Source organism: Dicentrarchus labrax, unplaced genomic scaffold, assembly GCF_905237075.1.
Source record: "Dicentrarchus labrax unplaced genomic scaffold, dlabrax2021, whole genome shotgun sequence".
NCBI lineage: Eukaryota > Metazoa > Chordata > Actinopteri > Moronidae > Dicentrarchus > Dicentrarchus labrax.
In genome coordinates this window covers 25140893-25154000 of record NW_026136708.1, presented here as the reverse complement: position 1 = coordinate 25154000, position 13108 = coordinate 25140893, and the positions used below count along the sequence as shown (strand labels likewise).

The window sequence follows — 13108 nt, the reverse complement described above, 5'->3', positions numbered from 1 at the left end:
CTGCAGAAGACTCTACTGCGCCTCCTCTATAGACGATCTGCTGTATGTATTCATCTGGATAATTTCTTTGCAACAGGAAGTGGCTTTTTTGGCTTCATGAGTCACTGAGCACCTTTTTATATGAACGAACAGAGCGCCTACCAGTTATCTTTATACATCAATGGTTAAACCATGGCAGTAGCTCATGCTTGAAGCCTGACCAGATGGATTCTCTCATGACCTTGTGAAGTCTTGCTGAGGTCTTCATCACTTGAACTGAAACAGGTGGTGCTGTCATTTGTCTCAAGAGGACAGTCTCCTCCCAGCGCCATTAAGAAATGGTTTCCCAGTCTGGTGTGGAAGAACTTGGCTGGCCTGCACAGAGCCCTGACCTCAACCCCATCCAACAGCTTTAGAATGAACTGGAACCCCAAATGTGAGCCAGACCTGATCAGCCAATGTTAGTGTTGGACCTCACTGATGCTCTGGTGTCTGAATGTGATCAAAATCTGGAGCACCAACATAGTGGAGGCTGTTGCAACAGAACAGCAATGTTCATGGTGTCACAGTTGCCTTACACTATCCCATATGGATGCATTGTTCGGGTGACATATAGTTACATATAGAACCTTTTAATAGGAAATTCAAAATGTTGCAAGTAAATACCTTAAGTTTTTGTTTAATTAATTAAAAGTAATTTAAAGACATCATATATTGGTCTATTGTAGCCATTTTATAAATCAAACAGTTAATTGAGTATTCATCAGATGAATCCATATAAAAACTGATAGCCCTAAAAAAGAGATACCTTTCCCACAATATCATATCAAATGATGCACACATTTCTGCTACTACTAAGTCACTAGTGAACTTTTCACCTCTTGCTTATTGTTTTAGAATAAAATGTCTTTTTAACCTTATTATCACTTATTTGAAAATCAAAATTCCTCTCTTGCACACCCACAGTGTTAACGTGTATGCTTTATTGGATGTTACAGCGGTTTATCTGGTTTGCGAACATTGCGGGCAAATCAAATTTCACCTCAGAAGCCCATTAGTCCATGTGGCGCCTTGAGGGAGATCTGGCTGTCAGCTCTGGTTTACATCCCAAAACACAACCAGATTCTGGCATTTTCTTGTTTCCTCTCCTCGGTTTGTGAGCTACTTCTTTTGGAAGTTTCCAGACAGAACTGACCTTGGATTCGAAGCAGCGAGGAAGCCTGAACCATGACTCCCGGGCTTTATTTTAAGAAGGCGTGTTGAAGTGCGACCGAGGGCTAAATATTTCATAGAGAATTAGGCTGCTAATTGCTAATTAAGGGAGCGTTTCATGCGTCATCAGATTGCTTCATTGGTTAGTAGGGATTAGTTTCTCTCCACCTTACAGACAACGAGCGAGCGCTAGTGACATGACGAGCAGACGGGAAATAACATGTTTCACGGTACCAGCAGTGGAAGCAGATATCACACACTGAGACCCGAGGGGAAACACATGCATTTAGGTCCCCTCTTGGAGGCAAATTATAAACCTCTGTGCATCTCAAGTGTTTGTCAAGTGTCAGCCAGTGAGTTGTTGCCATCTGCAGAGCCTGAGTCAGCCTCCGCACCGCTGAGAGCATAAATTAAAAAGTAGTTCTGCTGTAAAGCGCTGGGACGCCGGCGGCTTGGCCTCACCTGACAGAGGACGGACAACAGAGGATTTACAGCCAGCCATCTGGTTCTGTAACATAGGTACAGTTAGTCCACAACCTGATCCTGTACTTTTCATTACTTATTGATGAACAGAACCTCCCCTCCAAACTTAAGTATATAACACCTAAGCCAGGGTTCTGCGGTTACTCAAACTGTTTGCATTTGTCTAATAATTCATCAGACTGCAGCTTGACTGATACTTGATATTCTACACAGCACAAAGATTCAATAAAGATGAATCAGCTTTTGCATTTTTGTTGCAGAGATTCCTAAAATTTGGTTATGGAAGAATTATTTAAATATAAGATCTCTGTCTAATAAGTTTTATGTTGAATGATTTTATTTCCTCTAATAATTTCATAATTTACTGACTTTTTTCTGAGACTCTGTCCTCCACACTACGACTATTTGAGCTCTCCCAGGGACAGTGGCCGGGTTGGTGGACTAGCTGCTGCTTTTAAAACATTTTAACGTTTTAGTTTTCGATGCATTACTACAGATACATTCTCTAGTCGTGAGGCCTCTGTGTTTAAAGTCTGTGCCACTATACCTGTCCTCTGTCTTATAATTTATCGCCCACCTAGACGTGACCTGCATTTTCTGAACTCCTTTCTTTTGTTGTTTTAAATGTTGACCAAGTTATTATTGCTGGTGATTTTAATATCCACATTGATGATGAGGATTTGCAACAGATTTTTTTAAAACTCACAGAGTCATTTAATCTAGTCCAGCATGTGTCTGGCTCAACTCATCACCGTGGTCATACATTAGATTATGTTTTTATGCTTGGTCTAAGCGTACATTCTTTGGTCTTGGAAGATGTTTTCAACCTCAGATCACCTTTGTATCAAGTGTGCTCCATGCTGCTGCAAAACACTCCAGCAGTACTATAAGTTCCTGAATCCTAAATGAACATAGTGCTTCTATGTTTTCAGAAATTTTCATCCAAGGGCTACCTGAGTATACTCCATCTGAACCACTTCAAGCTCATGATTTATTCAGTAGTTTTAACAATCTCTGTCAATCTCTCCCATTTTACACCTGAAAAACCTCTCCTTGGATAAACAATAGTTTACAGATTTTTAAAAGACTGTGGTGAAGGGCAGAAAAGAGATGTAGAAAGATAAAATTACATGTCTGTATTACACGTCATCACCAGTAACCAGCACAGTCCCAGATTTCTATTTAAAACAATAGATAGACTCATCAACCCTGCTCCCACTGCCTTGCCAGCCTCTTCAAATGTTGACTGTGAAAGGTTTTTTTCCTTTTTTAAACAGAATTGCTGACATTAGGTCCAACATTGCTCCGACTACCTGTCCCGAACTGCTCAGCCATTTTCAGCTCTTCCTGAGCTGATCGATACTGTGTCTCATATGTATCCTCTTCAAGCCGTCTTTACACTTTACCCACGTCACTACTGAAAGAGGTCACGGATGCCATTGACCCCAGCCTACTTCAATACTATCAACTGTTCCCTCACATCTGGCTGCATCCCTAATTATTTCAAGCAAGCCAATATTCAGCTGTTATTGAAAAAGCCTAATCTTGACCAATCACTAGCACAGAATTATAGGCCCATTTCTAAGCTCCCTTTCACATCCAAAGTTCTGGAAAAGGCGGTGCTAACTCAGCTCTTAGTCGTGTTGGTTTGACTGAAGTTCCAGTCTGGGTTCTGCAAACGACGCATTACCGAAACCGCTCTTATTAGGGTTGCTAATGATTTATTGATGTGTGCTGATGCTTGGGGATATTCTATTTTATTGCTGCTCGACCTCAGTGCTGCGTTTGACACTATTGATCATAACAATATCAATGGACTACATCAGTGTTTGGGTACATCAGGGAATGCTCTTAAGTGGTTTGATTCATATCTCTCAAATAGAGAATTTTCGGTTTGTTTTTTCTGTCTCATCTTCAGCTCCACTAATGTGTGCGGTGCCACAGGGATCCATTCTTGGTCCAATTTTGTTTTCCCTCTATATTTCCACTAGGAAACATTCGGGGCACCTCAATTGAGTGTTTGACTGCTATAAAAAAATGGATGACTTGTAACTTTCTGCAGCTAAACTCAGACAAGACAGATATACTCTTTGGTTCTGATCATGTATCAAGCAAAATACAACCGCTCATCGGTCCACTGGCAACCAATATAAAATCATCAGCAAGAAATCTAGGTATCACCTTTGACTCCCAACTGAACTTCAATCAACCCAAATAGTGAATAGGAACTTTTTATACAATTCTCAGTCTGTATTATGTATTTTCTTTATTTTTAACAATCATTCATACTTAATATGCTTCTTTTTTGATAAAGCCAGTGTTTCCCTGATGCATTGTTCTATTAGATTAATACATTTCTAATGCAGGACGAGGCTGTTAATCAGAGAGTGAAGGCTCTGTGAATATTACTTTAAACTTCAAAGTTTGGATCTTAAATAATAAAATAAACTTTAAAAATAACAATATTATTTCATTTTTCTCCCATAAATGAACAATATTCTGAGATATAAGCCTTCAGTGAATATTTTTAAAGTTTCCTTTCACCCCTTAAAATCAAAAAGAACTTGTGACCCTCTGTGAAGGTTTGGCGACCCCTAGGGGCTCCAAACCTCCAGGTTCCCAGGCTGGATGACCTATATAAACAGATAAAACATCAGCAGGAAGATTGGCTATTTCTATATAGTTATTCTTAATTCCTACCACCGGGTCAAATTTGCCTTGAAATCAGTGAAACCAGGCAGTATAACTACCACTTTTGTCCACAGGGGGCACTAGAATCAACACAGAATGAAAGCTCCTTGTTGCTACTTAAATTTCTTTTTGTTTGTATTCCAACCAGCTCTATTTATTTACATTTATTTATGTCCATTACCTCGTCTTGTTTTCAACATAAAAAGACTGTTAAAATACATTTGCAAATCTATAACTTTTTATATAATACGCTGTTTATTTAATAGATTAAACTGTTAAATTCAAGTTTAATACAGTTAATACATTTCTACACTGATGTAAAATTAGTGACAATTATCCTCAGAACGTTTTAAGAACCAACAATTTCTAGCTGGCATGTTGCTTACAGGTTAACGAGGCATTAAACGCTGATGAATCTCCACTGAAATCTGACCTCATCAGATCCAAAATCCAGCATCTGAAAGCTCTCAGGACTGAAACCAACACTGATCCTCCAGAAAAGCTAATTTAAAAAACACCCTCACTCCTTGTTTCTTTTTATCAGATTCACTTTCTCTATATTAGTTTTACGATCCGTCATTCTGCCATCGTCTATTTTTCCTCATCAGAATCATTTCATCTCTCTCTGATCCGCTCTCTCTCTTACATATGAGAGAAAACACACACACACACACACACACACACACACACACACACACACACAACACACACACACACAGACATTGGGGCTTAAAACCCTGAATGACTGACTGGACTCACAGTTGTACAGACGTCTTTAAACATGATCAGATTCAACACAGATCATAAATATTTTAAGTTCAGGGAGATGAGTGAGCTGCTGAGGGACTAACAGCTGTATTTCTATACATATGAGGACATAATACTATCTCTCATACTCTAATACATACTGTATGAACCCTTAAAAAAATGTCCCGACTTTCCAGATCAGTTCTAACTGTAGAAAATAAAAAAATAAAATGTTCTGACTTCTCGCTACCACTGGTATTTAAGTGCCCCCATGTTAGAAAACGTGCCCTCTTGGATGCCTCTATGGAAGATAAGTGCCCTCTAGGAGAGTGTTTTTCAGATGGGGGTACTGGTAGCCCTGGGGAGTACTGCAGGGGGTACATCAGGTTTCTTTTTTTTTAAAGCTGCAGTAGGTAATTTTTATGGAAATAATTTTTGTCATATTTGCTGAAACTTTCACTGTATCCTGACAGTAGAACATGAGACAGATAATCTGTGAAACAATCTGGTTCCTCTGGCTCCTCCTAGTGCTCCTGATGGTATTTGCAAGAATCCACCGGGCCTGAATGAAAACAACCAATCAGAGCCGAGAAAGATAAAGCAACACTTTGGGTTGGAGGCTTGAAGACAGTTGACTGTTGAGTCTCATGTTCCCAGTGTTTGTATCTGACGCCCTGGGAATGAGACTACACAATCAACTGTCTTTTCTTGGCTCTGAAATAATAATAATAAAATAATAGGCTTATTTAGTTTTTTAGATAAGGGGGTACTTGGCTGGAAAACTATTTCAAAGGGGGTATATTACTGAGAAACATTTGAGAACCACTGCTCTAGGGTCCTCTAACCCTACAGGTGGAGAAAACATGATGAAGTGTCCTCTGGGGTGCCCTCTTTTATTTTTCCACTGCTTCCTACTTCCTCACTTTCCTTACGTTCCCTCTGAAGTGGCCCTCGAGAAGACAGATGTACACACACACACACACACGTGTAACAGGAATAAAACATGTCCAACAACAACGTCTTTCTGCTCTAATGTCTTCTATTTTCTTCTTGCATTGAACCCTGAAAAGCTTTTTGTTGCATCACCGTTCTCTTGGTTTTTTTCTTTCTGTTCATTCCTCCAGCTCATTCTGACCAGAATGGACCGTATCTAAAACCAATCAATGCTGCGCCACAAGCAGCCATAATTATGTGTACATATAAGGCTCCAGAGGCTCTTTGTCCGCAGCTCCAAATAAATCACAGTCATTTGAAAACAAACCACCAGCTCTGTGTTGAACCTACAGAGTCTCTCCACCTGCAGCCTGAACGAAGCTGCAACCACACACAATGTCCTCTGTGTTACACCTGCTGGGAATTAGACGTCCAATATGGCGCCATTCAGTTTAACAGCGAGTTGAAACAGCTGCAGTTCGATTCGCCATCACAACGAGAGCAAAGCGTCCTGCTGGGACCGCTGGACGTCCCCGAGATGAGAGAGCAAATCTCACTGATAATGTTACTGTGGGAGATTCCAAACAGCTCAAAGCTAGAAAGGATCGCTGCCCACGCTCCCGGTAGAAACCTCCTGAACCATCAACACTGAAGGAATCCTAACCGGGAGAAGCTGACTGCAATGACCCCCTAGTGGCATCTACTCCTTTTACCCCCCATAGAGCATTAAGCATGATGATTTTTGGGATAATGGAAGAAGTCAACTACATATAGAACATAGAGGTAGAGTTTATACACTGTTTAATGAGGACGTGTTACAGATTATAGCTTGTGGCTTTAAATACCGTACTACATGATCGTTACCTTGCAGAGACGAGGGGACGTTGTTGGGGACGATGATGATGATGATGATGATGATGATGATGATGTGATTCAGCTGGCAGCACATTTAAACTCACACTGTGAACATCGGAGGAATAATGATATGAACCTGAGATCAGGAAGAAGTCCGTCATAGTTGGGGTGCTGAGAGAACTCTATACAATGACGGCTAATGACTGCTAAATGCATTCTGGGTTTTGTATTAATTTGAATTATTTATTTATAGCCTATTTAATAATTATTTACACACATTTTACACAAATGTTATAACTTTTTAGCGAATGCAACCTCTTTCCTCCCATAAATACCACTGTACATGCAAATTCAGTTAAACCTTGGTTTCAACATTTCGTGAACTGATGCCTCAGCACTCCTTCTTCCATCTGAGATCAGTGCTGAAGGAAGTTTTTATTTCCAACACCCCACAGAGTGAAGTACAGAGTGTGGAACCAGGCTCTCCTTTGGCTCTGTCATTGGCTCTGGAGTCTTACTGATGATGCATTCACTGTCCGCAGCAGTTTACAGCTGCAGTGACTCAAAGTTCACCTAATCCTAATAAAAAGCCACTGTATGCTCACAGAGACATTTAAGATCCCTGTATGGAATAAAACTACAGAGGAAGTCACTGAAGATGACTCTATTGGAGAATATTACAGGAATATTATAAATATAATATGCTGTGAATATTAAAATAAACTAATTAAAAAGTAATGTAAGAACGACAGGGAGGGAAAGAAAACGAGGATCCACTCGTCCTACCTGTCCGCGCTGAGCGCCGTGAGCGTGAACACGGACACGCCGACCGAGGTGAGCTGGATGACGGGGATGAGTTTGCACGCCGCCTCGCCGAACACCCACTCCTCGGAGAAGTAGCGGAACGCGTCCACCGGCACGCAGGTGACCAGCAGCAGCAGGTCTCCCGCCGCCAGGCTGGAGATGAAGATGTTGGGCACGCTGCGCATGGCGCTGTTGGTGATGAAGATCTTCACCAGCGTGATGTTGCCCAGCAGACCCACGGTGATGATCAGGATGTACACCGAGGTCATGACGCAGCGCACGGCGAAGTGGACCGTCTCCACTCCGTCCGAGGACGCCCACCAGCCGGGCTCCTCGGTGGCGTTGGGGCTCAGAGAGTCGGAGTCTCCGGGCAGGCCCGGGGGTAAGTTGGACAGGAAGTCGTCGTCCATCGCCCTTTGCTCTGCGGAGCGGGAGATCCAGAGAGGAGCGCTCCGGCGGGGACCGAGCGGGGAGGGGGGCGCAACGGGATGATCCGCGCGTAAAGACGCAATGGCAGCGGGTTGTTTTACTCCGATACAGCCAGCGCACAGAGAAAAGTTTTCTAACTGTATCACACTGACTGACTGACTGACTGACACACTGACGGACGGACGGACGGGTGAGAGGCGACTGACGCTGGGAAAGAGAAGGAGGCACTTTGACACTGCTAACATAGACTCTCTCTCTCTCTGTGTGTCAGAGAGAGAGAGAGAACAGGAGGGAGGGAGGAACCAGAAAGCATATAGAGTGAGTTTGGATAGATAGACAGACAGACAGACAGATAGATAGATAGATAGATAGATAGATAGATAGATAGATAGATAGATAGATAGATAGACAGACAGACAGATAGATAGATAGATAGATAGATAGATAGACAGACAGACAGATAGATAGACAGACAGACAGACAGACAGACAGATAGATAGATAGATGCAACAGATACTGGGGACGATGGAGGGAGAGACAGCGGACTGAAGGCTGGTGGAGAATAAACCAGTGCTGTCCAAACTCTTCAATATTCATGATAAATTAGTGGCCTGTGTGTGTGTGTGTGTGTGTGTGTGTGTGTGTGTGTGTGTGTGAGGGAGATTTGGTTCATTTTTATGCATGAAGCATAATAGTTTCTTTCTAATTGCATGTTGGGAATGAATCTAAAATAAGTGGTCTTTCTGTTTGGAGCTGCTCAGTTTGTCCTTCAGTGTGAAATCCAGCAGGGGGGGGGGGGGGGGGTAGTAGTAACAGATTACAAGTAAAAAAGTATTTTTTTAAGCACAGAGAACTATTAGGAGCTCGTCTAGATGCCAAGTTGTCGCTGCCTGGAAGAAGAATCGTCTTGATGATGAGTGGAACTTTGAAATGTGTGTTTTAGGAAGCACTTAAGCTAACATAATGCTAACTTCATCCTTGATGTTACTTTCATAATTGACCCTTCTTAAGTCCCGCCTTCTCTTGCTCCGTGCTCCAATAAGAGTTGAGCAAGCCCCCCCCCCCCCCCCCCCCTCCTCTCCCTTTATATAGCGATGGTTTTCCCCTTATTTTTTTTTTTCAGCAGCCAATCACTAAACAGGTGCTCAGCGAAGAACGGCACCCACCTCCTGCTGGCTGCGTGTTGTAAAGCAGAAACTCTGTGTGGAGGATAAAAGCTTTTCAATGACTTCTTTTCTTCATAAATGTCAGAAAACTTCCAGAAAACTTCCAGAAAACTTCCAGAAAACTTCCAGAAAACTTCGATCTCACAGCGACATTATCATTGGATTCCCGTTTGTGGTTTTTTTTGGTGGAAATTACGAAAATAAAGTAGTAATTTTATGAGAAGTGTCAGCCTGTTGGCTCAGCCAGTAAAACTGTTGAACGATGAAATGATCAATACGTTATCTTACCTGTCGACTGTACGCTACGACTGAGACAAACAGCAGCTGCTGGGCTCAGGCTGAGGCTGCTGATTGGTTGAGCTGCTCACGTCAGATCTTTATAACTCTATCGAAGCTTTTTTCTCATTAAAACGACTTTTACATTATTCTCGCATTATTACGACTTTATTCTGATAACATTACGACTTTATTCTGTTAACATTACGACTTTATTCTGTTAACATTACGACTTTATTCTGATAACATTACGACTTTATTCTGTTAACATTACGACTTTATTCTGATAACATTACCACTTTATTCTGTTAACATTACGACTTTATTCTGGTAACATTACGACTTTATTCTGGTAACATTACGACTTTATTCTTTTAACATTACGACTTTATTCTGTTAACATTACGACTTTATTCTGATAACATTACGACTTTATTCTGGTAACATTACGACTTTATTCTGATAACATTACGACTTTATTCTGGTAACATTACAACTTTATTCTGTTAACATTACGACTTTATTCTGGTAACATTACGACTTTATTCTGTTAACATTACGACTTTATTCTGGTAACATTACGACTTTATTCTGGTAACATTGCGACTTTATTCTGATAACATTACGACTTTATTCTGATAACATTACGACTTTATTCTGGTAACATTACGACTTTATTCTGATAACATTACGACTTTATTCTGATAACATTACGACTTTATTCTGGTAACATTACGACTTTATTCTGATAACATTACGACTTTATTCTGGTAACAGGTAACATTACGACTTTATTCTGGTAACATTACGACTTTATTCTGATAACATTACGACTTTATTCTGATAACATTACGACTTTATTCTGTTAACATTACGACTTTATTCTGGTAACATTACGACTTTATTCTGTTAACATTACGACTTTATTCTGATAACATTACGACTTTATTCTGGTAACATTACGACTTTATTCTGATAACATTACGAATTTATTCTGGTAACAGGTAACATTACGACTTTATTCTGATAACATTAAGACTTTATTCTGATAACATTACGACTTTATTCTAATAACATTACGACTTTATTCTGGTAACATTGCGACTTTATTCTGGTAACATTGCGACTTTATTCTGATAACATTGCGACTTTATTCTGATAACATTACGACTTTATTCTGGTAACATTACGACTTTATTCTGATAACATTACGACTTTATTCTGATTACATTACGACTTTATTCTGATAACATTACGACTTTATTCTGTTAACATTACGACTTTATTCTGGTAACATTACGACTTTATTCTGTTAACATTACGACTTTATTCTGATTACATTACGACTTTATTCTGATAACATTACGACTTTATTCTGGTAACATTACGACTTTATTCTGTTAACATTACGACTTTATTCTGATTACATTACGACTTTATTCTGATAACATTACAACTTTATTCTGGTAACATTACAACTTTATTCTGTTAACATTACGACTTTATTCTGGTAACATTCCGACTTTATTCTGGTAACATTACGACTTTATTCTGGTAACATTACGACTTTATTCTGATAACATTACGACTTTATGCTCGTAATTTCCAAAATTGTATGTATTTATTTCTTTCTCTTTCCTGTTGGTATGGCCCTATACTCCGTCGCAGTAAGTGATAACTGACAGAAGGTCAAACGGTCAGAGGGAACTGATGATTCCTTTTACCCACTCCACTTCAGATACACCTCCCCGAACACATCCTGCAAACGCCTCAGATGCATTTTAAAGACACAAGAGTGTGTCAGTGATCGGGTTTAAAGCGCTGCAGGTAGGCGACGAACCGGATCCAGGAGTCCACACTGACGGGCTTATCTTCTACCAACACACTTTCCTCTTTCAGAAACACAGTGGTTTACTTTGTGTGGATTAATTCAGCGTATCATTAAATGTCCAGGTTTCCTACACGTCTCCGACTCTACAGGACTCTAATCCTGTATGTTCCCATCACTATCAGGTTGTAGAGGGACACAGAGAGGAGGGAAACCCACAAATACAAACAAATATATCTGTTATCTTTCCCCCGTTCAGACCCGAGAACTTTATTTGGTTTGATGCTTCATATTCCAGTCGGCCCTTCATCATCATATTCAGCACTTAATAAAACACAGAAAGCGCTCTAACAGCTCTGGGGTCAGCTCGTTGATCTTTGTGGTGACTAATCGGATTCAGCGGGCTGATTCATGACTTCGTTTTTACGTTTTCCTTACTTCCATTTGTCTAACTTTAGTCCACCGGGGAGGTTCTGGACCATCTGGAGCTGCTGATTGTGGCGCTGAGCACAAACAGTCTTTAAGAGTTGAGCGTGCCTCTGCGCGTGTTGTTAGCAGTCACAGATGGCGGCGGCGTCCTGATAGCGAGCCACGGCTCCACGGGAAGTTCATAACTTTAAAAAAACCCAATCTGTCTTTGTTGATCAGATGTATGTTCAGATAGATCGTTTATAATATTTAATATACCTCTAACAGCAGAGTGCACGAGGAAGACAGGTTCAGGGTTAGAGAGAGAGACACAGAGAGAGGGAGAGAGAGACAGAGAGAGAGAGAGAGACAGGTTCAGGGTTAGAGACAGAGAGAGAGAGAGAGACAGAGAGAGAGAGAGAGAAAGAGAGAGAGAGAGAGGGAGAGTGAGACAGAGAGAGAGAGAGAGACAGGTTCAGGGTTAGAGACAGAGAGAGAGAGAGAACAGACAGAGAGAGAGAGAGACAGAGACACAGAGAGAGGGAGAGAGAGAGACAGAGAGAGAGAGAGAGAGAGAGAGACAGAGAGAGAGAGAGAGAGAGAGAGAGAGAGAGAGAGAGGTTCAGGGTTAGAGAGAGAGAGAGACAGACAGAGAGAGAGAGAGACAGGTTCAGGTTAGAGAGAGAGAGAGAAACAAAGAGAGAGAACAGGTTCAGGGTTAGAGACAGAGAGAGAGAGAGAGACAAAGAGAGAGAGAGAGGTTCAGGGTTAGAGAGAGAACAGAGAGAGAACAGAGAGAGACAGAGAGAGAGAGAGAGAGAGACAGAGAGAGAGAGAGAGAGACAGAGAGAGAGAGAGAGACAGGTTCAGGGTTAGAGACAGAGAGAGAGAGAGACAGAGAGAGAGAGACAGGTTCAGGGTTAGAGAGAGAGACAGAGACAGAGAGATAGATAGATAGATCAATCACAGGACTTAAACCCAACTTATATTAGTACATTAATATATTAATATATTAGTATATTAGTATATTAATATATTAATATATTAGTATATTAATATATTAGTATATTAATATATTAGTATATTAATATATTAATATATTAGTACATTATTATATTAGTACATTAATATATTAATATATTATTTCAGTTTATTAATCATCACTAATGTTTGTATTTATGTGATTGTCGTCATCAGTCAGTGAACATCAACTGACCTCGGATCAGACCTGTCAGTCGGCTTGTGTGTGTGACGTCATCGCGCCGTCCCCTCTGCCCGCGGGCGCCTTCACGCACAG

The 13108-nt window shown here is 40.8% G+C and overlaps 1 protein-coding gene across 1 annotated transcript in view; it reads right to left on the bottom strand.

Moving 5' to 3' along the window:
* Window positions 1-8359, bottom strand: part of nmbr (neuromedin B receptor) — a 62266-nt gene extending 53907 nt beyond the window's left edge. Inside the window, exon 1 of the mRNA XM_051408810.1 lies at window positions 7687-8359. Within this exon, the coding sequence (XP_051264770.1) occupies window positions 7687-8114 (428 nt within the window). The 5' untranslated portion in view covers window positions 8115-8359. The remainder of the gene's footprint in view (window positions 1-7686) is intronic.
* Window positions 8360-13108: the final 4749 nt, after the last annotated feature.